The sequence below is a fragment of the Scleropages formosus genome, chromosome 25, assembly GCF_900964775.1.
Source record: "Scleropages formosus chromosome 25, fSclFor1.1, whole genome shotgun sequence".
NCBI lineage: Eukaryota > Metazoa > Chordata > Actinopteri > Osteoglossiformes > Osteoglossidae > Scleropages > Scleropages formosus.
The window spans coordinates 16,076,045-16,103,521 of record NC_041830.1 but is presented as its reverse complement, the minus strand read 5'-3'; the positions used below and the strand labels follow the sequence as shown (position 1 = coordinate 16,103,521).

General features: G+C 49.1%; 1 protein-coding gene across 8 annotated transcripts; it reads left to right on the top strand.

The window, feature by feature from the left end:
• Positions 1-527: 527 nt before the first annotated feature.
• Positions 528-27,471, top strand: LOC108921642 (probable phospholipid-transporting ATPase IF). Of its 8 annotated transcripts, none has more exons than XM_029249027.1 (32): positions 3,154-3,791; positions 6,137-6,253; positions 6,382-6,471; positions 6,760-6,840; positions 7,225-7,332; positions 7,820-7,948; positions 8,370-8,473; positions 8,713-8,760; positions 9,059-9,123; positions 9,448-9,529; positions 9,639-9,789; positions 10,141-10,338; positions 10,425-10,583; positions 11,480-11,655; positions 11,981-12,049; positions 12,253-12,326; positions 12,410-12,513; positions 13,413-13,594; positions 14,528-14,731; positions 15,174-15,327; positions 15,464-15,566; positions 16,351-16,496; positions 16,590-16,649; positions 16,904-17,031; positions 17,833-17,971; positions 18,635-18,658; positions 19,129-19,194; positions 19,270-19,373; positions 19,558-19,723; positions 21,072-21,157; positions 22,027-22,159; positions 23,679-23,752. In XM_029249027.1, exons 1-31 carry the CDS (start codon positions 3,720-3,722, stop codon positions 22,109-22,111), a joined length of 3,474 nt encoding a protein of 1,157 aa, XP_029104860.1. In that variant the 5' UTR covers positions 3,154-3,719; the 3' UTR covers positions 22,112-22,159; positions 23,679-23,752. The 8 variants fall into 8 exon arrangements, with proteins under 8 accessions (XP_018586706.1, XP_018586707.1, XP_029104860.1 ...); XM_029249025.1 differs by lacking the exon at positions 22,027-22,159 and adding an exon at positions 26,089-26,164 and having other exon boundaries at positions 3,155-3,791; positions 23,679-23,812; XM_018731190.1 differs by lacking the exons at positions 3,154-3,791; positions 21,072-21,157; positions 22,027-22,159 and adding exons at positions 528-1,105; positions 26,089-27,470 and having other exon boundaries at positions 23,679-23,812.
• The last annotated feature ends 6 nt before the right edge of the window (positions 27,472-27,477 follow it).

Sequence of the window (27,477 nt, the reverse complement as noted above, 5' to 3'; positions counted from 1 at the left end):
CCGAACTGGTTAGAGTCAGTGGGTCTAAATTAACTACTCTACTAGTTAGGGTTACTACTAGGTTAACTGCACTGTCTTGTGCTGGTTGTGTTTGGTTAGTTAAGGACAAATAAACTGCTAAATCACTTCGGGTTAGTAACTAACTGCACTGTTGTGGCTAAGGTGTAAAAATGACTGTATTATGGAATAATTACCATACCTTATGTTTATAAACACATTCTCACAGACATGATTGAATTCTGTTTAAAGAACAATCTTGTCGTTTTGAAGTGCTTTACCAGAGAGACATTATCCGCATAATAAAACTACTACTACTACTACTAATAATAATTACAATAATATAACCGTTTTTCTACACGTAACGACTTGCAGGAGGAGGTTTACTTTGTATCTACTGAAAATATTTAATAGATCAGTTATTACCCAAAAAGCCCATTTCATTGCTCGCCGGTTGGACTGACATCACGGTGTGTGTGAACTTCACTCCGGAGTGTGTGTACAGGACGGACCCCCCTTTTCCCCACACACACACACACACACACACCCCACTTGCTCCAGTGTCGTGAAGGAGCCCACGGTCACGGCGTCACTTCCTCCACCCTGTGTGTATGTGTGTGCTCGTGTGTGTGCGTGAGTGTGTGTGTGTGTGCGCGTGAGTGAGTGAGTGCGCGCGCGTGTGAGCCCGTCTGTCTTGTCAGCGATCGGCGGAGCGGGAGGCCGGAGTCTCCGGCGGAGACGGAGCTCGGAGACCCGCGACGCGGCGGCGGAGGAAGAGGAGGGAGAGGAGGAGGCGCTCGGCGGGTGACGGAGCTCCAGCACCGCGGGCCGCTCGCGATCGTGACGATGACGACGGTGATCGTGACGACGATGAAGAGGAGGAAGAGGAGAACCTGAGCAGGAGGAGGAGGAGGAGGAGGAGGAGGGGGAGGAGGAGGAGGAGAGCAGGGATCCGGCCGCGACGAGGCCCCGCTCGCTCGCCGGACACCGCGGCAGGATTATCGAGAAAAACAGACATTTCCATAACCGACCTGGCTGGCTGTGTATATGTGTTTTTGTGGAGCTCGAGCTCGGCGGCACGATGCTGCGCTGGATCCGACAGCAGCTGGTAGCGTGAGACCGGGGGTCCGAGCGGCGTACGTGGGGGGGGGGGTCGGGTACAGTGAGTGTCACAGCGGGGCGATCGAACGCAGCATTTGTAACAGCGGAATTGGATACAATGTAGCCTCTGTCTGTGTGTGCGTGTGCGCGTTTTCGGGGTGATGTACGGAGCCCGAGGAGGAAGAGGGGAGGAACGGATACTGTAACGGCGCGGTGTCTCAGACGAATCACCGTCGTCTCATTTCCCCGCTAAACGCGTGTAACCGCGCGGTGTGAGCGCGCACAGACACCCCTTCCCCCCTCGGCCTCGACAGGAGGAGGAGGAAACCCGAACCCACCGGGCCCCTCGTGGGGGGTCTTACACTCCACTGCACAGTGTCCAGAGCCAGAGTGTCTCTCCTGCACCGTGTGTGTGTGTGTGTGTGTGTGTGTGTGTGTGCGCGCGCGCGCGCTGAGCGGCTCGATTGGAAAGTTGCGCAGTGCTGATCTGGGTTAGTCAGTGTAGTTACTTGTTAAAAACACGCTTTGTGGTGAAGTGCGTGTTGGGCGTGTTGGGGGGGTGACGGAACAGAACCAAAAACACCACGCATCCATTTTACATAATTCAGAAACATTTCCACGTGTCCGTGCTGAGCTGCAGGCTGTGTGTGTGTGTGTGTGTGTTGGGGGAGGTTATTTATATTCCATAATACACCGTTTTTTTTAAATGAGACTTTTGTATCGTTCATTTGATCATAACAGTCCCGTGCAGTTGGACTCGTGGTGAACATAAGCTTGGTCACGTGACCACCCCCCAGTTACCACGTTTCACGCAGAACAGTGTGGAACCTAAATCTCTGCTGAGTTTCAAAGGAGCAGGAGGACAGTGGTCACGGTTCTGTCCTTGTTCACTTTGACCGTGTGGACCACCGTTAAACTGATCCCCCCCCCCTTTGGTCACAAAGGAACTGTTGAAACCCCCCCCCGGAGGAGGCGAGGTCATGAACGCACTTTCCTGCGTTTTGTCCCGGTTCATCACTTCATGTCCTCAAGTTTGGGTCGTTTTGTGAACGTTCACCGGAACACGAATAGATGAGTGACTGCAGAATGTGGTCAAGTGGTCAATGATTCATTTCTGGGAAGGAGCTCCTTCTCCGGCTGCGCAAACCTGTAACAAACCTCCGTGTTCCTGTTACTGTGACCCTGTTCGGTGTTTCATTGTTTCCCTTCACGTTAACAGTGATGTTTTACTCCCAGCATTCAGGTGAATCGCAACGGCTGCTCTGTAAAACTGACTTTCTGTCTGCTGGATATGAATTATCAGCTGTGTCTATTAAAACTGTACTCTTCTGCTATTTTCTTGCCAAGACCCCCCCCCCCGTATGATCAGAAGGGGTCCCTCGCTTGATGTGAAAAGGCAGATGTTACCGGCAGGTTCGAAGGCCCCCTTGGGTCGTGGGCCGGGATTATAATAATCGTGGTGACGAGGAGCTCGGTTGCCCGGGGTGCCGGATCCCTGTTTGTTTTATGCTCCTTGACAGTTGTGCTGAGGAACCCGTCGTCAAGGGGGAGTTTCCAGGAAGCTCGGACGCCGCCCCCCCCTCGACGCCCCCTTCTTTGCCCGGGAGGGCCGACCGGACCGCCAGCATCTGTCTTCAGCTCAGGCCTCATTACATCGTGCACAGGCGGGGGGTTGTGAGGGGGGGGGCACGCTTGACCCTCGAATTCATCTGTGACGGCAACACGAACCGTCGGCTAAATCGGATTGGCAGCCTCACGGAGCGCGGTGCTCCTTAGGCCCCTGGGGTGCGGGGGTGGCTTGGGGTGGTGCTGGAAACGCCGACCCATTTGATCCACAGCCTCCTTTCGTTTGGCGGCGGAACCGCGAAATGGCGCCAGGGATCCACATACTGCCGACAGATGCTGCACTTAGTTTATTGCGCGTTCCGCCGCTGCAACCTGCGTTTCGGGCCGTTCTTCCATTGCAAAGTAACTTTGACGTATTTGTGCTCCGTCCACATGCGGCACTTCGCCTGCGAGCGCAGGTGCTCTGCGAAGATGTCTGGCTTATGTCATGACATGCAGAGAGAGCCACGGCGGCGTATTTATCACAGCTTTCTGGTTCACAACTGCAGCTTTCCACAGGAAGGCCCAATAGGGTTAGGGTTCAATCTCTTCATTTCACTTACAGCATTAAGCTGTATTACACTGATTTACCCATTTATACAGCTGGGTAATTTCTACTGTGTCAGTTAAGGGTAATTAACTTGATTAGGGGTCCTAAAGCAGGAGGTGGGATTCAAACCCAGGACCTTTGAGTAGCAGCCCTAACCACTACCTCATCTGCTGCCGGGGTTCCCAATCGTCCCGACTATAAATAACACGGAATCGTTCCGTATAATAATTTAAGGGATAAGAGTTGCGTTCCGTATTAAAACCATTCGGAACGCGGTTTGTCCCGTATTTTAACCTTTCACACCCAGAGACATTTAAAAGTATTCATTACATATATTTACTGCATAAATAAACTTAGCAATTCGCACAGAAGTGTTAAAAGAAGATTATAAAAACATCGTAAAAAATGGATGCGAAACAGCTGTAGTGCGAGTCCGACGGTCATTGGTCGTTGCTAAGTTACCCGGATGCTACATTTGACAGAGGGGGGAGGGTTAAGGGTCAAGGGGGAACCCCCCCCCCCCCGCGAGAGGGACAGGGTAGGTAGCTACTAAATAGACGCTATCGTGAGTAATAGTGCACCTCGAAAACGATTAGAAAAGTATATAAAAAAAAAAAAAAAAAAGAATGGGAGACTGAGACGCGATGGATTAGCAAAGTCAGAGAGAACGAGTTTATGGCGAGCTGTAATTAAATTTACACTTTGCTTGTAAGAGAGATTTTTTTTCTCTCAGTCTCAGCCACGGATCATCATGCGACGCACAAGTCTGCGTCGGAAACTTCTTTAACTTGTCGACGGAACGACCCCCCAAGGAGCAATTCCCACTTTTTTTGTTGCACCGCCTCAGCCGATATGGTTAGCTTATTGTATCACACAAACACGTTTTCTTTACGCTTTTACTTTTCGAAATATATTACAAAATGTAATACATTTGCAGTATAAAAGTACATTTGAGTTGAGTGAGCTAAGAGCAAATTAAAATGTTTCACATTCATTTCAGCATTTAGTTCAGTCAAGCAGAGACTTCTTTTTTACACATTAGCTACAAAGAAATTCTGAGTGTCCCTTATTTTCTTCTCCGGGGGGGGGGGGGTTGGCAACCCTATCTGCTGTCTCTATTACATATACTATAATTATACATAGAATCATAAATATTGACTATTGTATGTGCAGGACAGAACAATGAATTCATACAGGCAACTGGTAGTGTTGTGCTTAGAGCTGCTGCCTTCACATCCAGTGGTTGGAGGTTTGAATCCCACCTTCAGCCCTAGTATCCTCGAGCCAGGTACTTACTGTGAAATTACCCAGCTGTATAAAGGAGTAAATAAGTGTAACCTCAACAGTGTAAGTGGCTTTCGAGAAAAGTGGCAGCGAAATGAATACGTGTGAAAGATCTGTCAGAGCTCCGGCTCATCGCGAGGTCCTCGATATGCTCTTGTGTTCCCGGAGTTCAGTTTAAATCCCTTTATGAGGCACTTCAGCGTGTCCTTTCGGGCCTTTTCCCTCCATCTTGCAGGTTTTTCCAGACCCTCAGGTGGAGATGTAATGGAGCCGCCGCGCACTTCAGCGGTTTCCACGCTGCCGTTGCAGTTGCGTTGCCGTACTTTCGTTACAGGAACACACAGAGCAGCGGTCGGGAGCTGGACGTGGAAACCAGTTCTTGCCGTTATGCCCCCGAGCGCTAAAATGTACAGTGACCTGCTCTGGAGAAAGAAACACCACTCTAATTCAGTATAGGGCTCAGTTTCACCCTGAGAGCCACAGAGGGAAACGAGCGTTTGGAAGCGTAGCTGGACAAGTGCTTGAAAAGCACAACGCAGAGTCACTTTTTCAGGCCTGTGAACTGTGAGGTACATGCGTGAGCGCACGAGGCAGTCAATACAGGGGGAACCCCACACGCCGCCGTGTGTCTCTTACTCCCTTCGACAGACGCTCCCTTACTTGGGAAGTGGAGCATTGAGCAAGTTGACGTGCTTCTGCAAGAGCGCTGCGGCGGCGTTCGCTCCGACATTACGGTTCGCGGGAGCGGGCGTCGTCTGTCGAGATGCGCGAGTGCGGCCGGAGCGCAACGCCGCTCGATTCCAATTCCGTCGTGTGGCGTAACTTCCCTGTCGCATTTCGCCAACGTGCTCGCGAAATGGATATTGCACCAGCTAGCGCTTCGCTAAGGCGCTGCCTAGCTAGCTGAAATTAACATTTCGTAATTTCATTCAAAAAATGTGTAGGGTCAGGGGCGCAGCAGTGATCCGGACAGCTGGTAGCGTAGGGCTTAGCTCTACTGCCTTTGGCTTCAAAGGGTGTCCGTTCGAATCTTCCCTCTCACTGTATGCACCCTTGAGCAAGGAACTTAGCAGAAAATTGTGCTGGTAAAACTGTAGAAATGAGTGAATAATTAAAAGTAGCTTAAAATTACAAATCGCTTTGGAGAAAAGCATCAGATAAATGTAACTGAACCAAAAGTGCACATGGGTGTGTTGAACTGTGTTACACCAGCTCTGGATTCTGGCTTTCTCCATGGAATGCACTGCTGACACTGTAGCGCTTCTGTGGATGGGCCGTCGCGTTTAATGCCGCGTATCTTCGTACAAACGCGGTACATGTCGACGCTGTGCGGTTCACAAAGCCACATCAAACGGGTCCCTTGTGTTGCGGTGTCACATGGAAAAATAACACACTTTTTTGTGTAGGAGGGGAATGGGCTGCACTTTAGAAGAAAGGGGTAAAATCAGAAGACAGTCCTGTTTGTGCGGTTAAATGTTGACCTTTGCGCAGAGGAACAGTCTGCTTGAGAGGGGATATCTCAGAGTTAGGCGCGTCCCGTGTGGGCCGAGCGGTGCCGTCGATTAGCCGGCTGACCCGTTTCCCTCGTCTCTCCACCAGGGGTTTGACCCACCTCATCAGAGTGACACCAGAACCGTCTACATCGCCAACAGGTTCCCTCAACACGGACACTACGTCCCCCAGAAGTTCGCCGACAACAGGATTATATCGTCCAAAGTAAGGCAGGATCGGCTGCGTCCCTCCGCTGTGTGCGCGCAGAGCTGCCGCTCTCGCCTGGACATTTCACAGTCTCGTGTTTTTACGTCAATATTTCAATAACGTTTTCTCTTACTTTGTCTTCCTAGTACACCATCTGGAATTTCATCCCCAAGAACTTGTTTGAGCAGTTCCGGAGGATAGCCAATTTCTATTTCCTCATCATATTCCTCGTCCAGGTGCGGGAGCTCGTGCACGTCGCTTCTGCTCTTTCTGCAGGCTGCACGCGATCGCTCGCCCTTGAGCTGGCGTTGCCATGGTTTCCGTCATTTTTATTCGCGGCGGTGGGGGGGGGGGGTTGCACCTGGCGGCACTTGGGACAAATATGGCCGCCAGTAGCTTGCAGTAGTTAAGAAACACTCGAGTTGTTTGTTGGCTCTGTGCCATCGTGTTGCTGCGCTGGTGTATTATGCCACATTCTTGTATCTAATAAGCATGTCCTCATGTGAGAACTTCCCGTTCTCCAGCTCATGATCGACACCCCCACTTCTCCTGTGACCAGTGGACTTCCTCTGTTCTTCGTCATCACCGTAACGGCCATAAAGCAGGTGAGCGGCCCGACCCGTGCCGGATGAGTCAGATGTGCCTGTTTGTGGTTGACCAAGCACTTCCTCTAAATACACAACTGCACTTTTTAGCAACAATAAAGGCTTTTATTTGATGTTTTTAATATGCAACAGTGAATGGCGTTTCCCCATTCAGTTTTAAAAGTGCAGCCACTTTGGAAGGATATCTTCTCCTCCTGGGATTCTGAAGACTGCGGTCAATGATGTTAAGCTGTGGTCAGATACTTTCTTTGTGAAAATGTAACCGTCCCACACCTGAAGTCAGCATCTTGTGGCTTAGTAGCCTGTTGCTGGACATTAAACAATGGGACCTGCGAACCGCTCGGTGACCCGTGTCCCTTTGCTCTGCTCTCGCTCCCGTCGCAGGGCTACGAGGACTGGCTGCGGCACAAAGCCGACAATGAGGTCAACGGGGCGCCCGTGTTCGTGGTGCGCAGCGGCAGCCTGGTGCAGACCAGGTCCAAGAACGTTCGGGTGAGTAGGTGGGACCAGATGCAAAACTGGTGGGTGGGGCTCCTGTTAATTTATAGGGGTTGTGGTCTTCACTGTGTGTGTGTGTGTAGGGGGGGAGGGTTTGGCTTCCACTATAAGGGGTGGTTCTTACATGAGGTGGGTGGGCTTTTTCCTGAAAATAGGTGTGCCCTGTCAGCAGGAGAGAGGGGTTTCAGAGTGAAAACCTGTGCAGGTATCAGACCCTTTGTTGTGCCCAGAAGGGAAGCTGCTTGTCCCATCACTTCTGTGCATATTTAATAGGCTTCCCAGTTTTTGCCTTTTCAAAACACAGCGGTCAGCAGTTTGGAACATCTTATCTGGAGCGTTGCTGCTATTCCATTGAGCAGTAATAGTCGGCAGATTAGAATTTTCACGAGGAGTTCATACATCTCGTAAGATTCAAAAGAAGTGCAAAGTCCTTCTGTCTTCCTGTTTCCTCATGTTCTTGTGTTGCTACCTGACCCAACAGGTGGGGGACATCGTGAGAGTGGCCAAAGATGAGACGTTCCCGGCCGATCTGGTCCTCCTGTCGTCCGACAGGGCGGAGGGCACATGCCACATCACCACAGCCAGCCTAGACGGGGAAACCAATCTGAAGGTTGGTGCGTTAATCGTCTGCGGCTGCCGTGGATAAAAGGATTAGGAGAAAACCCTTCAGACGTGGATGGCAGCTGTCACCACTTTTTTACGTCTCACACCGCTCCCGTAATTCCCCCCCAGATCCCAGAATGCGGTGTGGTTACCCCATAGCACCCCCATCCGAATGGATGTCGTTGTTCACAGCTTTCCTGCCTTTGGAAGGGTGCGAGAGCTGCAGCAGCACTGCTGATTAATATGTGAAGACTTAGTGTTGTAGTTACTATCTACAGAACGAACTTGTCAAGACACTGCCTTGATTTTCTGTGTTTGGTTTCATGTCGCCGAGGGCAAATCCGACTATATGAGGAAGGAGCTTTTTCTGGCCGATCTTCTAGTGGTACCAGTCATATGTGATTCCTGCCTCCGCTCCACCCCCACAGACCCACTTTGCCGTCCCAGAGACGGCCGTGTCCCAGACCGTGTCCAAGCTGGAGTCCCTGCAAGCTGTGGTAGAGTGTCAGCAGCCCGAGGCGGACCTGTACAGGTAGCGGGACACGAATGAGCGATCACCCCGTTAATCACGGTGACGGCAGCCACAGCCCTTAATTATTCATTTGCCGTTCCGGCTGCCCTGTCGCCACCCTGATCGGTCACGTCGCCTCACTGCTCGCCATAGCAAGTTATATTTTTAGACCTAATTTGGGCCCTCTGTCATTTGCAGTGTTCTTGTGTTAATCATGTCTAATTCTCTCCCTGGGTGAGTAAAGACTTCTTTCCCTTCAGGTTTGTTGGACGGATAACCGTATCGCTCCAGGGGGAGGAGATTGTGAGGTAAAAGTCAAGCTTCCACAGTTCTGTTAAGTTTTAGGCCGTTTAATTCTGTTTGTGGAGTGCTCTGGAGTATAAGTGCCACTTTCACTGCTCGGTGTTACGGAGATTTCAATAGAGGGGCTTAGAACCATAAATAATTATGTCCAAACTTCTGCTAGCCAGCTTTTCCCTCTCTCTGCGTCTTGGTAGAGGTCACTTGTGCGTTCATATGAAAAAACATGAGTGAACAGGAAGTTAGCCATGTTGGGGTGGGGCTTGTGGAAATGGTTTCCTGTTTAACTCAAGTTGCGTGCATTAGACCCTTAGGGCCAGAGAACCTCCTGCTTCGAGGCGCAAGGCTGAAAAACACCAAGGAAATTTTCGGTAGGCTCTCTTCTCATTTGCCTTTATACGCTGTTGTGATGAATATGAGGCCTCAACCGTCCTTGAGTGTCTCTCTTGGGGAAGCAGGGGGCGTAGAAGTTAAAGCTACAAGCTTGCAATCGAAGGGTCTGGGTTTGAATCCCACTCCTGCTGTAATACCCTGACGAAACGTGAATGTGTCTGATCCTTTGTACTCATCATTGGGCTACATTTCTTAGCATAAGGCTTGGTTTTTGGTTGGTATGCTTCCGATCCATTTCTTGATTTGGCAGACATTGTCCGAAGCACTAGCCATGAAGTTCTCAGTCAGTGTTACTCTCACAGGAGTGGCGGTGTACACTGGGATGGAGTCAAAGATGGCACTGAACTACAAGTGCAAGTCCCAGAAACGCTCCGCCGTGGAGAAGTAAGCAGGAGAAGACATTGGCACCTACGTGTAGTCGTCTGCCTGGAAGACCAGCGTTACCTCAGTTGTGTTTTGTTTGGCTGCAGAGCGTTTCTTGTCTTTGTTTCAGGTCAATGAACACGTTTCTGATCATTTACCTGGGCATCCTGCTGCTGGAGGCTGTGCTCAGCACCATCCTGAAGTACGCCTGGCAGTCGGAGCGCAAGTGGGATGAGCCCTTCTACAACGAGAAGACGGAGCAAGAGAAGAACAGCAGCAAGGTAACCTGAGAAGAGGCCCAGGTCCTGGTGCTCATAGGCCCTGCCATGGACAAGGCAGCGCTGCCTCCTGTTTTTTCACCTTCTTCTTGGTCAGTTTTATTTTTCGTCACGAATCGTGACGGCTGTCACAGAACATTAGTTCCGAGTTTTCTTGGATGGCCTTTAGAATGAACACCCACGCAGGAGATGCAGAAGATGATTTAAAATATTATGACAGAGAACATGGAAGGAAAAAAATGCTTTGTTTTGAATCCATGCATTTCTTGGAATTTTCTTTAAATAACAATGGGATTGCACGGCAACCTTTGGCTAATGAGAAGATCATCATTTCCCTTTCTTCTTTCCTTCCAGATCTTGCAGTTTATATCTGATTTCCTTGCTTTCCTGGTGCTCTACAACTTCATCATCCCTATTTCTCTGTATGTGACGGTGGAGATGCAGAAGTTCTTGGGCTCTTTTTTCATTGGTTGGGACCTGGACCTCTACCATGTGGAGAGTGACCAGAAAGCCCAGGTCAACACCTCCGATCTCAATGAGGAGCTGGGACAGGTGTGGCATCTGTTGGAACATCATGTGACCAATGTGATCCATGATGTGGGGAATATCCAGAACAACGCTTGGTTACCTTCCCACAGGTGGAGTACGTGTTCACAGATAAAACCGGCACACTGACGGAGAACGAGATGCAGTTTCGAGAGTGCTCCATCAACGGCGTCAAGTTCCAAGAGATCAACGGGAAGCTGGTGCCGGAGGGGGTGACGGATGACTCGCCCGACGGCTACATGCCTCATCTCGTAAGAGTCCTCCTCCATCAAACCTGCACAGCACAGAAACTCAAAGACCATAATCATTCTTCCTGCCATGGAATCAAAATACATTTTCTTCATTTGGCTGATGCCTTTAGCCACAGCCACTTGTATCATTCAGTTCCTTTAGCTGGTACCTGCAGCCAAAGCAAATGACACATTTGTGTGCTCCCTTCTTTCTCAGCATCCTTTGTACTATTATTTCTATTATAATCTGTTTGCAATAGTTCCCTGTTTTATTTTTGTTTTAGTTGTTTTACTTACTTATTAAACTGGCTTAGAAATCTTGTTTAATCTAGATTCCCGGGGGGGCAGCCACTAGCCCTTGGACCCCCAGAAATTTTTTTTCTCCCTTGATTTTTCGTTTGGGAGTTTTTGTTCCTTTCCTCCATGGCCAGTAGGCATACTTATAGCTCTATAAAAGCATTATGTTACGAAAGTCTGTAGTCAGCTGTCTTCTTGTTTCTTTGTTCTGATGTACTTGTTTTTCTTGCCTTATGCCTGTGTTGAAGTGCTCTGTGTCACTGCGCGAGAAGAGCGCTCTATAAAAATAAATTGAATTGAATTGTGCCTTGCGACGGACTGGCGTCCCGTCCTGCGTGTGTCCCCTCCCCCTCCAGCCTTACACCCTGTGTTGCCAGGTTAGGCTCCGGTTCCCCGCGACCCCGTATGGGACAAGCGGTTCAGACAGTGTGTGTGTGTGTGTGTGTGTGTGTGTGTGTGTGAGTGAGTGAGTGAGTCATTTACGAGGAAAAGTCAAAAAGTATCCGCAATATCTATATACACAAATGTTACTGCCAATACTTTTCGATTTAGCCTCATTTAACCTCGAGATCTGTTTGCATTTGTGCCTGACATGCTCTGGACCCCATTTCCCCCTGCAGACTGGGGAGGAGGAGCTCTTCCTGAAGGCTGTGTCACTGTGCCACACGGTGCAGATCAACTATGACCAAACAGATGGCCCACGGGACACTTTCCTGCAGGCCAACGGCGTCTCAGACCCAGTGGAGTACTACGCCTCATCTCCAGACGAGAAGGCTTTGGTAGAGGCCACAAGGAGGTGGGTTTGATGCCCCAAGAGCAGTGGACTCATCCTCAACTTGTCTCAGCTACAGATCGATGGTCACCAGGGAGAAAGCAGCTTTGAGGACAGAGCTCTTGGGTTAATGTTTGACACTGAGGTTTTATACAGAAATCATGGAAAAATACTGGATTTTACTACACCCTCCCACTAGGTATGGTGTTCTGTGGAGAAATTGGCCCAACAAATGAGAACAGCCTTTTTAATTACTCTCCAAAGCACTGATACTGAATCACCCAGTCACTTCAGAAGCTCTGGTTGCTAAATAATTTCTTGTCTGCGTGTACGGGTGTATCTGTTGCAGGATGGGTGTGACCTTCGTAGGAAACAATGGGGAAAACATGGAGATCAAGACTTTTGGAAGATCAGAGAAGTATATTTCCCCCCCTTTTTCTTCTTGATGTTTAGTTAATGTTGGAATAAAGCCACGGCCACAAACCTCTTTCCTTAGTCTATGTACACAGGCATAAATTTTTTAAAGAAATTATATGTTTTGGTTTATTTCATTTTCATTTCATGTGAGGTCAGGCTTTTCATAAGCATTGAATGCATACAGTGTTCTGCTTTCCCTTGCAGGTACAAACTGCTTCATGTTTTAGAGTTTGATGCGAACAGGAGGAGAATGAGTGTCATACTGCAAACCCCATCAGGTAGACTTGGATCTGAGGGCCTCTTCCACAGCTCTGCACATGCTCTCTGAACCTAAATCCGATGATTTTTGGTTCTTCTTAAGGTGAAAAGGTGCTGTTCACAAAAGGAGCCGAATCGTCAATTTTTCCTCATGCCAGAAGTGGAGAAGTGGATAAGACGAGAGTCCACGTGGATGAGTTTGCCCTGGTAAGACTCTGCTGAGGTCACTTCTGGCCCAGCAGGTTGTATCAGCTGCCTACTTCCCCAGTCTTTATGAGTCTCGCTGGCAGATGTAGTGAGGCCTAGTGAGGGACCTGTCTTCTCCATTTCCGGTGTGACTCATTATTAGCTTCACCCTTTAAAGCATACAACAGTTTCAGTCGGCTAAGTGCTGTGGGACACTACACCTCTTGTATGTACAGTACTAATCAAAAGTTTGATTCACCTGTTTGAAACCAGGCTTTCCTGGGCCAAAAACACACAAACAGCAACTAGAGAAGTGGAAGTAATTCTTATGGACCAATGAGTCAATATTTGAAACATTTGGATCCAGCTGCTGAACACTGGTGGGATGTAGAGAGGGTGAGTGCATGAGTTGACTGTGTGCTTCCTGTGTCCAGCATGGTGGTGGCAGCATAGTGCTGTGGGGTTGCTTTGCTGGTCACAGAGCTGGTGATCTTTACTAAGTTCACAGAAGTCTAAAAGACCATATTTATCATTGCACACTTCAGAGACATGCCATTCTATTAGGGGTACAATTAGTCGGGCAGTCCTTCATTCTTCAGTGAGATGGCAAGTTGAAATGCCCCTCAGTATTGTGCAAGCTCTATCTGGAGGAGAAGGAAAATGAAGGGCAACTCAAACTGATGACCTGGACATAAAACGTTGTGTTGTGGAGACAAGCAGTTTCCAGAAAGTGCTCTCAAACTTTTCGACTGGTACTATAGTGCTGATATCAACCTATTTAGTGGTGGAAGTTGATTTATGTTGGTGCATTATAGCCTCAATCTCAGCTGGAGGAGCTTCATGAGAGATTCTGTACGATAATCATCAGAGGTGTTACCTGGACAGTGATTTTTGTTCTCCTGCATCCCTCCCCCCCACAGAAAGGCCTGCGGACCCTGGTGGTGGCATGTCGGCGGTTCAGCGCAGGGGAGTACGAGGAGGTGGACCGACGGCTCCATGAGGCGCGCACTGCTCTCCAGCAGCGAGAGGAGAGACTGGCTGAGGTCTTCAGCTTCATCGAGAGGGACCTGGAACTGCTAGGGGCCACAGGAGTGGAGGACAGGTATGTGAGGGACCAGCTGGACCAAGTAAACACACTGTAGAAGCAGGATGTTTTGTCATCTTACTGAGCTCAAGTTGCTTTGTAGCTCTGATCATCATCAGTTCAACAATTCAGTCACCAACTGAGATGAGGAGTTCCAGGGTAATTGAGTTACTATTTACACGTTTCTACAATATATTTTTAAAGGTTTTCATTGAATCTATAATGATTATTGAGACTGTCAGTATGAAAAGAAGTAGGAGGTAAAATTACTTACATATTATTTTTTATGGAAAAAGCATAGCATCTGCTAACTCTGCTAGGGGTGTCCATAGTGCCTTCAGCACATTCACGCTTAGCACTATGGGGAACCAAGTCTGATAAATGACGAGAAACTTCTAAATTGGGGTTAAAAATTGACTTGGAAAAGGAAATATTAATCTGCTAGACCTCGGCCCCGGGGCCAAGCAATAAAAATGGCTCCGCGGAGCCTCTGCACCAAGGTACTTTGAAGCCAGACAATGGAGCACATTTCATCTCGAACGGGGCACCCGGTCTGACAGCGGAGAGTGAGTCACGGCTGAGCGCCCGCCGCCCGCGCACAGCCCTGTACCATTAATCTGTCGTGGCGTTCAGACGTGACTCATTGTGTGATGAGCGCTGGGTTCGAGCAGGCGCCTCACTCGACAGCACCCTTATCGAGGGCTGAGAAACGGCAACGCTGTTGATGAATAACGGGGATGCCCCACCCCTCCACACACAGACACACACATGCATACATACTGAAAGTAATCCTACTAACCCTAAGTATTTCTGCTTAATCATATTTTCCTGACCTCAAGTTCTTGTTGATCAGGCTACCTGTGTTTGCCGTGAGGTCACGTGTGCTCGGCATTTCGTCGACACGCCGCTGGACTGCCCACGGGGGCGCTGACGCCTCGCTGTCGCCCACAGGCTGCAGGAGAAGGTCCAGGAGACTATTGAGGCCTTGCGCTTGGCAGGCATCAAGGTTTGGGTGCTGACCGGTGACAAGCATGAGACGGCGGTGAGCGTGAGCCTCTCCTGCGGACACTTCCACAGGACCATGAACATCTTGGAGCTGGTGCAGCAGAAGTCGGACAGCGAGTGCGCCGAGCAGCTGAGACGGTTGGCCAGGAGGTAAACGCCCGGGCAAACCCCCGGGACCTCCCCAAATCCCCTTCTGCAAGTCAGCAACACACCACCATCGCAAATTTCCCATCTACATGTACATCTCAGAGAGCCGCAAAAAATAAACTTTATACCACTTTAACTTTTTGTTACTCAAAGGAATCTGCTAACGTTGTGCTAAGAAATTATTTTATTACGCGCCTGCAGTTTATACACTTGCTTTGTGTGCGGATGCTTCGGTGCAGGTTATGTTTTTATGTCATTGAGCGAATAAGGGCGGTGACGCAATGCCTGAATAAAACATCAGTTATTGATTTGATTAGTGTCGCATCAGCGCTTTCTACAGGACCACATGGGTTGACTAAAGGAACAGACTGTCCTTGAGTGGAAGTTGGGCTTGGCAGGGGGGCTCAGTGCGCTGTGTCTCTCCACGCCCGCCTTCCTACCGCAGAATCCGAGAGGACCACGTGATCCAGCACGGCCTGGTCGTGGACGGGACCAGCCTGTCGCTGGCGCTCCGGCAGCACGAGCGCCTCTTCATGGAAGTGTGCCGCAGCTGCTCGGCAGTCCTGTGCTGCCGCATGGCGCCCCTGCAGAAGGCCAAGGTACGGCCAACTCTGCGAGATGCGCTTTCCCCACCGACGGCATCAACTTTGTGCCTCGAGCGGTGTCCTATACCCCATGTAAGTGCTTTCCTCCCCCCAGGTTCCAGCTTGACCACGGCTGTTATTAATTTGACAGGTGGTCCGACTGATAAAGACTTCCCCCGAGAAGCCCATCACCTTGGCCATCGGAGATGGCGCCAATGATGTCAGCATGATTCAGGAAGCCAATGTTGGCATTGGTGAGCATTCAGAAAAATTTCTTTTATTCATGCAAGGAATTTATGAACAAAAACTCAATTTTAAGTGTCTACATCGGATTGGTCATATTAACTCTTTGAGACCAGGCATCTACTTTAAAAGGCACCTAATTTGGAATGTGGCACAAGTGAGACTTTGGAATGACACGTTTCCTGCTGTGTACAAAATTGTTTCAAGAGACAATAAAACTGTTCTTCCAGTCACCCTTCCAGTGAGAATGAAGTAGACATTGTTAGACGCTGTCTGAAGTCCAGAGCAACTCTCAGAAATGTGTTCCATGTTTAACGTGTGTGTTTGATACACCACAGTGTGTTTAACAAGGAGGTTTCCTGTTGTGTGTAGTTTGGTGAACAACTCGTCCTTTGCGTGTGTGCGTTTTGGTGGATGACTTTGTTTGCATTTAGTGTTCATGGCTTCGTATGAAGGTCTGTCCACAGAGATGTGTGTGCGGTACCATTAAAGTAGTGTTTGCATGCTTCTATTTTCAAATTTGGGAAGAAAAAAACTTGAACATCAAAGAATGAACTTTAGGAATCAAGACATTTTGGTTGGAAAAAAAATGTAGATTAAAAAGAAAAGACAGTTGAAAGATGGCCATTCTAGGACCCGTCGCTGCGCAACGAAAATTCGGGGGGAAAAAAATCGCGATCGATGCAAGACAAACGCACCATGAGCACAAACCCTGCTGGTCCCAAAGGGTTAATATTGCATCACCGTTGCAGCACAACATCTCAGAATTGATTTATTGAATGAAATTCTTTCCAGGCATCATGGGCAAAGAGGGAAGACAAGCTGTGCGAAACAGTGACTATGCAATAGCAAGGTTTAAGTTCCTTGCCAAATTACTTCTAGTCCACGGCCACTTCTACTATATTAGAATAGCAACCCTTGTACAGTACTTTTTCTACAAGGTAAGTTGCACCATCTGTTCTTGCTCCTCGTGAAAAGAAATAATCGTACAAACTTGAACGCATATTCTAATTGGCTTCTCGTTTTCTCTTCAGAATGTCTGTTTTATCACCCCCCAGTTTTTATACCAGTTCTTCTGTCTGTTTTCACAACAAGTAAGTGGTGTCCCATGTCTCACCGTCTCTTTCCGTGTTTGTGTGTGAGCTCTGGACGTGTCCATGTCTGTCAGAACGAAAGCTCTGCCGGGTGGATAAGTGAACGGGTGTTTGACGTTAGTCTGGCATTTTGCTGTGTCGTTGGAGAAAGCGTTTGAGGGCGTTCGAGTCGCGCTCTGCTGAACGTGTGCGGAAGGCCGACTCTTGCTGTTGAAGCCTCAGTGAACGGCGGTGCTCTCTGCTCCGTCCCCCAGACGCTGTACGACAGTGTGTACCTCACCCTGTACAACATCTGCTTCACCTCCCTGCCTGTCCTGGTCTACAGCCTCTTCGAGCAGCTCGTCCATCCACACGTGCTGCAGAGCAAGCCGGCCCTCTACAGGTGCGATTCGCCTCCCAGTCCCCAGGGGGCGACCTCACTGCCCCTGCCGTAACTAATCCAAGCCAAAGAAAAAGGGATTTACATTTACTTACTTAACAGACGCTTCTCTCTAAAGCGACTTCCAATGAACTTTATGTAGCGTTATCAGCCCATACACCTTATTCACCGCGGTGACCGACACTGCTAGATACACTACTTGCACTGGTTCACTCATCCATATATGAATGGAACACACTCTCTTTGTCACTGACACACTGTGGGGAACCTGAACAGCATGTCTTTGGACCGTGGGAGGAAACCCATGCAGACACAGGGAGAATATGCAAACTCCACGCAGACTGAGCGGGGATCGAACCCACATCCTCTCGCACCTTCCAGGTGCTGTGCCACTGTGCCGCCATAATCGCCATAGGATTTATTTCATAAGGTGGCACTTTGGCCATCAATAAAAAGCAGGCATATGAAAACAATTTATGGGATGTACTTATCAGAATGAAAGTAAAGTGCATGTGCCATTTTTTATTTGAAATGTATTTTTCCTAAGTGCACTCGCTAGCGCAGTGGTTCAGGAACAGCACATAACCAAAATTTGCTACCTCGAGTCCATGACAAGATGTTTCGTAGTGCCTTTGAGTGAATGATTACGATGGATTCGTCCGGTAAGAATATTCACCTGTGTAGATGATAGAAATGTGAGACTAGAAATATTTACATGGTGTTTGGTGTTGAGTAGAAGCCCCAGCCGAGCAGCTAATATGAGGGTCTGAACTGTGTGTGTTTTATTCCCCACCCACCCTACAGAGACATCAGTAAGAACGCCCTGCTCTCCTTCAAGCCCTTCCTGTACTGGACGCTGCAGGGCTTCAGCCATGCCTTTGTGTTCTTCTTTGGATCCTACATCCTGATGGGCGAGGACACCTCTCTGATGGGCAACGGACAGGTAAGGAGGTGGGGTAGGCGGGGTCCCAGCTGGCACAGAAGTAGCAGCGGCATGTGCTTCAGAACTGATCCGCACTGTATCGACACCAGCCCACATGCTTCACCACAGACCTCCACCAGAACCCAGCTGACCTGAACCAGGTATCCTGAGCCAGGGAAACTGCGGCAGGTCCAGTGCAGGAGGGCGTTAACTTTCACCGTGGAGCTGACTGTCGGGGAGAGGGGACACGCTGTACACATGTTCAGGGAGCAGCAGGGGGCGCAGTGATTAGAGCTGCTGCTTTGGAATTAAAGGACTGGGGTTCAAATCCCTGCTCCTGCTGTAACACCCTTGACCAAGGTACTTAACCTGAATCAACAGTAAAAAAAGTGTATATAGTGGTATATCGCTGTAAGTAGATTTGAATAAATCCATAACATTGCAAGTTCTCCTGGGGAAAAGTGTTGGATAAATGGTAAATAAATTGGTAATGATAATAATAATAATAATGAAATTACATTACAAGGAAGAGCGCACATGCGCGCACACACGCATACACAGCCTGCTGCCCTCTGATCTTGTGCACGAAGCTGTGTGTTGCGGCGCTCACTGTTTTCACACTTCTTTGTTCTTTTCGTTTCTGTCCCCTCCTCGCACCCGTGCTCACGCTCTGCATGCCTGCAGATTTTGAAAGCTAACAGGCAACTGGTAAGACCTGCAAGGGGTTAGATGTGTTTGACCTGCCTCTGCCGTGGCTCTTCATGAAACCCATCTCTCCTGCTCTCTCTTCTCCTCGTTCCTTCCACACCCTTCGCGCACCACACTTTTACATCGTTTTGACTGAAGACGGTAACACTAGTTGCTGATGTGGCAAAGCCATGCAAATTTAGCTGCAAATGCAAAAACATGATTTATATTTTAATAATGAGATTTAGTTTTACGCTTTGGGTTGGGTTATTTGGGTCCTTTCTTCGCCAGGTCCGTAAACATAGATATTGATGAAATATAAAATTTATATGACCTGAGAGAGAAGCTTCATATGTTCATGTTGAGCTATAAAGTCTGGCCGTAAGCAAACCGCGCCTTAAATGTGTTATGGGAAAGGCCAGTGGCGCACTGTGAAGTGAGGAGCTCCGGTTCGAGCGCACTGACTCTGGGAAACGTGTCCTGTGTTGTAGATGTTTGGAAACTGGACGTTTGGCACGTTGGTCTTCACCGTCATGGTCATCACAGTCACACTAAAGGTAAACGTATTTCTTTAGTTAAAATCCTCCACCACGCAGCCTCTCGTTGGTTGCTAAGCTGCCGTTCTCCTCCAGCTGGCCTTGGAGACCCACTACTGGACGTGGATGAACCACTTTGTGACATGGGGCTCCATCGCCTTTTACTTCATCTTCTCCCTCTTTTACGGGGGAATCATCTGGTGAGTCGTCCCGACGAGTGCTTGCAAACGTGAAACTCGCTCATTTCCATCTGGTTTTCTCTACCCACCCATGTGCAGAGGACCATGGCTGCATAAAAGTAACCATGTAGGGGCCTTGCCTGTGATTCGAACACTGTCCCCCGCCTCCTGTGCATCGATTGACAGCGTCTCGGTTCTCCGCCAGGCCCTTCCTGCACACGCAGGACATGTACTTCGTCTTCGTCCAGCTGCTGTCCAGCGGCTCGGCCTGGTTCGCCATCATCATCGTGGTCGTCACGTGCCTCTTCCCTGACGTCGTTAAGAAGGTCCTCTACAGGCACCTGCGTCCCACCAGCACTCAGAAGTCCCAGGTGAGTTCCACGTGTGGGCAACCTCCACTGCCACCTCCTCCCTACCAAGCACGCTGACCTCCATACTGTGGTCAGGACTCCTCTGGAGAACTGCTTGGGTCCACCAGGGTCACTCAGCACATGGAGCATGGAGTCCGTCTGTTGGCACACGGCACACCTGCACCCTCCAGCACTTGTGGACACACCTGTAGACACACCTCTGCTCTTGTCCTGTCGGTGTTTCCCCACCGTTACCACGGTCCACACAGGGTACAGTGAGATTGAGCTTCCGGATGACCTGCGACTGCAGGCCCATCTATCATGTGGGAAGTGCCCTTTGGGGGGTCAGGCTGGAGCGCGGAGGAAAGGCCACTTGAATCCAAATGTGCGCAAGGCCTCAATTACGTTTGGGCGCTTTTTGTCTGTAATTCGTTTAGAACCAAATGCCATCTGTCCTGTAAAACCCTGATTTGATTTCCTGAAGTATGTTAATCCTTTAAACTGGTGCATATTGTATTTCTGATAAATACCATGTAGGCGCTGCTCGTTCAGCATTTCAAACTGACATCTCGCTCCAGCGTCAGTTGGTCGGGACATCGAAAGCTTTGTGTTGAAATGTTCGCTTCTCTTTCATTTTACTCTTTTCCTCCAAATATCAAATTCTAGCGCCGTTCTGGTTCTGAGCAGGACCCCGTGGCTTTGGGCAGGCCTGTCCCACACAAAAGGAAATACATGGGCCCCTCAAGTTAAAAACGGTCCGGTTAAGAATACTTCAACATTTCCCAGTTTAATTTTTTCAGCTACATTTCCTCACTTTATGTGTTTTGTAAAAATACAGTAAATCCTCAATTTAATGGACCTCAGTTGGGTATGACAAAATTTTACAGTTAATATGTCGGTACTTCCCTGTTTTCTAGCCTTGTTACAAGGCCAACACACATTTAATATGTAGACTATTGTAACGCAAAAGAGGGCAGGTAATTTATTATTATCATCTGTTACGTTCTAATGCATGACGCTTAATACGTAAATATAGCGAAATTTGTCATTTTTCACGTAAATACAGGCAACGTTGTGGTTCACAATATGCAACATGATTTGTTGTTTAACAGAGTTTTAACTTTATTTAGATGCTATTATGGGAATGTGGATTTAATGGACACCCCACTAATTAGTCTGTTAAATGAAGGATACGTTGTACTGTACGTAGTACGGAGCGAATGCAACCTGTGTTTACAGGCTCAGCCTGTAGATGGCAGTAAAGTGCACCCAAAGACAGGGTCCTGTGTGTGTGCGTGCTTGTGTATGTCTTCCCCCACTGACTTGCTGTGTGTTCTTCCACTCCTTCCCCCTGTCCACCACCCTGTAGATGTACACCAACAGGGTTGCTATAGGTGACGACTTCATCGCTCTGCAGCCCCTGTCCAGAGCCAAGAGTCAGCTGGGCAGAATTAGGTAGAGTGGGCGTGTCCACCCCCACACCCCCTCAGTTACCTTCCCACACCCCGTTCCCGCATCTGCATGTGCGACGCAGACCAACAAGCACGAAACACAGCCACCTCAGGGTCTTTGCTGCTCACCTGTGCATGGGCAAGCCCCGCCCACCTTTCCCAGCATGCACTTCTCCTCCTGGAACGCTTGTCCTCCCGCCAGAGAGCCCCGTCCATTCCATCTGCTCATTCTGTCCACCACTGCCAGCGTTGCTCCCATCCGCCCCCTCGCAGAAGGACTCTGGTAACAGTGCCCCCTGCTGGCTTGGCTGTCTCCAGCACCTGGTAACCGAAGACAAACTGCATTTTTGAAGAGCTTGTCTACGCGAAAGGCGCTATAAGCACTTCCCGTACGCATGAGTGACGAATGACGGCTGGAGACGGCCATTCGTCGGCGCAATAAGAAGTGTCCAGAAAGCTTTCTCGGCCCAATCGCCGTGCGTTAACGAAAAGAAACAGAAGCGCCGGCACGCTCGGCGTGAGTTATCCGCTTCTCTGGGAAGGCAAATCAAATTTCCAATCAGTGCCGTGTTTAATTTAATGCCTCGCCTCGTTTTTGATGCGCATCTTGAAAGGCCGATTCGTTTAAATCGTTCTTAATTGCAGGGAGCCAGGCTTTTTGGGCTCGGCGCTCCAAACGAAAGCTGGAGCACCTTCCTTAGAGCTCAGGCAAACAGGACAGAGCTTTCTGTACCCCTCCTTCTGCAGTCGTATGGTCGCTCTCTGTACCCCCCCCCCACCCCCACCACCTCGTGCAGACAAACGCTCGCTCTTTTTTCGTTTTGACTTGTTCGATGTCCCCTCTGGAGACTCACAGGTGTTTTGTCCTTCCAGATGGAAGAGGAAAAGGGTTCAGTCAGCTCAGGATGTGACTCTGCTGAAAGCAGGCACAGAGGGGAGGATTTCTGGCAACTCCTAACCGCTTGTCCCCCCCGGGCCCGCACGGGGCAGGCCTGTTGACCGCTAGGTAGTACCCCACCCCCACCCTTCATCCGTCCCCCTTCCAGCACATGCCGCCAAACCGCAGGCGAGGCCCATGCGTGTCTGCGTAGCAGTCCATCCGCTGAACTGCCACCCATCTTTCCTGCCCACCAGGGGGCACCGGTCTGTCAGGTTCCGTGTCCAACCACCCCCTGCCCCCTTGGTCCCTTGGTCCTGTCTGCGTCCAGTGGCAGTGCGCCTAGTGTTACAGGCCTTCCCACATTCTGTTTATTGTCCTTCACTCCTGTCTGTCCTTTCCCACATCCGCATTTGTGCTTCTCTTTCTCCAGAAGGTGACGAAGTTGACGTCCCGAGATCTTTGTGCTCATCGTAAAACTGAATATTTACAACAGTTGCTCCTTTTCTTCTTTAAATAACATGATAGATGAAATATATATAGCACCGCAGGGTTTGTAAAACACAACATGACACTATAAAGGGGCTCTGTGTTTACATTTCCTTTCCCTTTTTATGTTACCAGTAAAGGCTCTAAATCACTTCCAGTATTGAAAGTTTTTACATCATTGTTACAATTTGGGTTGTACTACAGTTTGTAATATTTTTAAAAAAACAGCATACATGCATTGGACTGTCCGGTCACTCCAGTATTTGGTCACCCAAGGTCCAGTCAATAGGGATGAACTGTGTATTCAGTGACATACGCTGTACGGTTATATGTGACCGCATAGTAGCAGACAGGGAAGTGTGTGTAAGGTAAAAACGACCTTCCTGTATAAATGGGTAAATCAGTGTAACCAGCTCAGTGTACAAGCCTAATAGCGTAGAGAAGTGTTGTAAGTTTATAAAAAATCTGAAATAATGTAAATGACCTCATTTTCACATCCTGTCCATTTTTGTACATCTATGATGTCCAGCAGCCCACCAGCTCAGTCATCATCACATAATCCCTCCGTTGAAGCAGCTCGTTTGTAACAGAACTCAGTCCAATAAATAATTTAATGGTCGTCCTGGAGACAAAACGCAGTGTCCCTCCTTTGATTTATATCAGCTTTCGGTTATTCTACATAATTCAGAATCCAGACACGAAAGGCAGGAGAAACACCCGGGTTGCTCTTGTTGATTTTGATTTCTCACCCCCCCGTGCTTCACCATCTCATTGTTTGTGTCAGGTGCCACCATCACTGGACGCTTACTGCAAGAACGTAAGTGGACATGGTGTCTGTCATGTCACGGAAATGGAGCACATCGTTTGGGAAAGCCCCGACCCTTTGAGGGTTGATGATGTAATGTCCTGCTTCCCCTCTGTCCCTCTCCCCCTGACTCCACCCCTCTGTCTGTGACTCCTGTTAACTCTCAATGACTCCACCCATCTGCCTGTGACTCCACCCCTCTCTCTCTGACTCCACCCCTCTGTCTGTGACTCCTCCTAATGCTCAATGACTCCACCCATCTCCCTCTGACCCCACCTCTTTTTCTGTGAGTCGTCCTACCTCTCAATGATTCCACCTCTCTCAATGACTCCACCCCTCTCTATTTCCCTGTAGGTTATTGAGGCCTACCCGGGCACCAGCTGCCTGGACTCCGCGTGCTGCTTCTCCGAGGGAAAGAGCGGGTTCGCGTGGCTGGGCCGGCTGGTGGAGCGAACGATGAGCCGCTGCGACCTCGCCCGGGTCACCAGGTGTGATGTTTCTCTCGGCAGCCTCTGCTGCCGGCGCATCTCCTACAAGCTGGAGGCGGACGAGCCAGCCGCACTAGAGGCCTGACCCTGCAGGGGGCGCCAGTCAGCAGTGGGAGGGGTTTCAATGGGCCTAAAGCTCTGGAGGGGAAGGAAACGCAGTAACGCAGTATTCGGTGAAGGGCTCGGCTGGCCTTTCTCGCTTCTCCCAAAAAAAAAAAAACAGTTCATGTTGCGTGTTATTTATTGTGTTGCGGTCCCTCTGAGCCCTTAGACTTAGACTGTCGGTGTGATGGTCACGCGCCTTCGGTCGTCTTCGCTGAGCTCATGTTGGTTTGTTGTCCTCGGATCGGTTTCAGCTTTGTAGCTCGGTTTCACCATTTGACCTGCGGCCGAACGGCATACAGTTCCTCTTTCTGAAGGGCTCGTGCTCCTGCTCTGTAAGCGTGCAAACGGTCCACGCGTAGCGGTTCCTGTACGGTCGAACCTATCAGAGACAACTTCCTATTCTGCTCAGCTACTTTTTACAAGAAGCTACTGTAAACTCATACCGTTGCACCAACTCCTGGAGGTGACCACATTTAAAGGCTCGACTCATGTCATCGTTCGGTAGTTTGTATGTAATTTTTTATACATCAGAGCAGCATCTTTTCATACCCAGTGTAGGGACCCCCCCGAACCCCACCCCGTTTTTAGTGCTCAGTGCAGTGAGGAATAGTAGCATGCAGTGGTGATGCTCTGTAAGCGCCTGCCTTCGCCTCCTTGTCCACATCCAGTCCTCTTGCATCACTTTACCAGCATCTCAGCCTGGAGAAGCATCTCTGTTTTATTCATTTCTCCGTTTTATATAAAGCGAGGTGCTCACTCACACAACCCTGGCGGCAGATACTGGAGCACCGAAAGGTCAGAGGTGCTGGGCTGTCCTGGCCCTGGGGACGAGTCCGCAGATTGATGTTCTGCATCTAGATAATCTGAACCTTAAACTCGAAGCCTTACTTAGAAGAGTCTTAACCGCATGCAAACTGCCTTGGATCTTTTATAAGCGACGTGATTTACTGCAGATGTTTTTATTGTTACTGTTATTGTTGTTGTTGCTGCCGCTGATGTCGTCTGAAGGCCTTCTCTAGTCGTCCTCTCCTAGACACACGTAGTCGTCTTATTCTTCTATTCTTTTATGTTGGGCCAAAAAAAAACAATTTCCAGGTTCCGTCTCACAGCATTTTTACAAATGTCGTTCAGAATTGAACAAACTGCTCAGTCGTATCACAAGTATATTCCCTTTGTCCAAGCAAACCTGCTGAAGGCTGGTGTACATGGTACAGGTGTGTGTGTGTGTGTGTGTGTGTGTGTGTGTGTGTGTGTGTACGTGTATATATATACATACGTATATAATATGTATGTATGACAGAACATACATAGCTCTTTCCGGAAAGGTCTTAAAACGGTTGTCTGAAAGATGGACTTGAACACGCATGATGAAGCATTTTAAAATGGTTCCAGCGCTCCTTATTTAAACGAAATATATAACTTACCGTGGGATCAAAATATAAAGAATACATATATGAAAGCTATTTACATATCACACATATTCAGAATGTTTAAACACTAACTATAACATGACATAAATATACATCTTGAACAATAGCTCATTTGGTAGAAGTGATTTTTCTATTTTGCAGCGTGTATGCCGTCCCCTGGTGGTACCGCAGTAAATTTACACAGCAGGGGCCTCCTAACTTCACATGCAATTTAAAGAAATGTCATATTTAAGGGCTACTCAAACAAAGGCTCTATATGAATGCTGTATATTTTCTATGCCAAATAGATTGCTTACATTATAAGATAGCTAACAAAGCCATATATTTTCTTTGGAATTTTTTTAAAAAGTTCGCTGTACAGTTTATATTTATTATATTGTGGCAACTTGACCAGTTGTGTTTAGCAGCATTTGCTGTTTATCGGAAACGATCATTCCGCAGATGTGACTATTTGTGTAAGTGTCTAACAGCTGACAGGAAGAGAGAAGTCTGCTTCGTCTTCTCATGTCATTCACTCGTCAAGCCCCATGCTGCACCAATGGCCCACCCCATCACACGCTCACCTGCATCCCTCCCATTTGAGTGTGTTCATCGGGTTAGCGTAGCCGTGGGTGGCAGGGCTGGGTCCGTCTCATCCGGCTCGGGTATAGGTTATGGATCCTGAGGGAGGGGAGAGTTCTGTTCCCTCCCTTCGTCGTCCAGGCGACCAATCCCTTTGTCCATTGTCACTGCTGCTTGCAGATGGTGGAGAAACTCGGACCCCTTCTGTTCCAACGACCGGAGCGTCCTGACCAGGTCCCCTGTGGCAGCTACCCGTTGCTAGGGCAACCGGGATCCCCCCCAGCCTCCCCCTCCCACCTTAGAGGCGCACGCCCAGGTGCAGCCAACTCCTCCTGCAGAAGTGCCACTGTGACCCCGGCGAAGAAGAGGAGGGTGGAGCTCTTTGACCGGGGAACCCCTCCCCCTGTAAAATATCGAAAGCAGAAACCCACACCAAAGATGAGCTGTTGAGCGATGACGGATTTCGCCAGGCTCGTACCCGTGCACAGCCTGCTTCACTCTAGAGTGTAGCTGCTGCTTCCTCAACCCACCGTGACTGTTCCTCTAGGTCTACCGTTTCTCCTGGGGAGAACGGGCGACCTTCCCAAGCCATATCCCTCTTGGTTAACGCACCTGACTTTTGAGGTACTGCAGTAAGTCAGTGCTCCTGTCTGCCCAACGACTGGAAGAGCTCCTCCAGTGTCCATCTTCCATTTCAGCCCCAAATAACTTCATCCTGCTTTTCTGTTCCCATCGAACCAGCATTTCTTTTGTGGGGTCGTTCTTCGTTTGTTACTAACACGTTGTTTGCTCTGTGTGCGCGCGCGCATTCTCATCTCTGGCCAAGTGAGGGCGCCCTGTCCGCCTCACTTGGCGAACTTTGCCGAACTGCACCCACTCCATTAATTCAATCGGGGAAGACCTCGTCCTGAACGTCAAGCGCGACGCAGGTGAAAGAGACAACCGTTTTAGACTTACTATGCTGTTGTGTCAAACCCGTACGGCTGCAGCAGCCCCACTCGCACTCCGGGATAGGAAGTTACACCAGTTAACATGGCCATCGGGGTTGCGCATGCTGCTGCTGCTGTCCACAGGGCCAGGAAGAACCCAGAGGCCCATGTGGCTGCAGAAGAGCACAGACTCACCGACCTCCTGGTCCTGAAAACAAAGTCCTGCTCAGTGTGTCCCGAGACCCCCGTCCACATCCCGCCGCTCACTTCCTCTCGACATTCCCAGAGGGAGTTCTATACCGACGAACGGTGCATTTCAGCTTTATGGAAACAGTAAAATGAACAAAGTTACTAAGAGCCCAAGCTCTGGACCGTGGTAAAAACCGGTGTATCACGCTTGTTTGTCCTCCAGTTCTTAGTCTATGGAGTCCCTGCAATGTAATGTGTCAAATGAATGTAAAACTCAGTTTCCTGCGATATTTCAACTTGTATTTCTACAGGCTCGTAACAACTGTTAGTTTAGAGCTTGTTCTGCGCGGACAGTAGATAGCTGAGCTCCCATGATGCATTAGCAATAAGAAACCAGAAGGACCTCACACATGGTTTCTGATGTAATGAACCTTCCTTTGTTTCTTTTTCA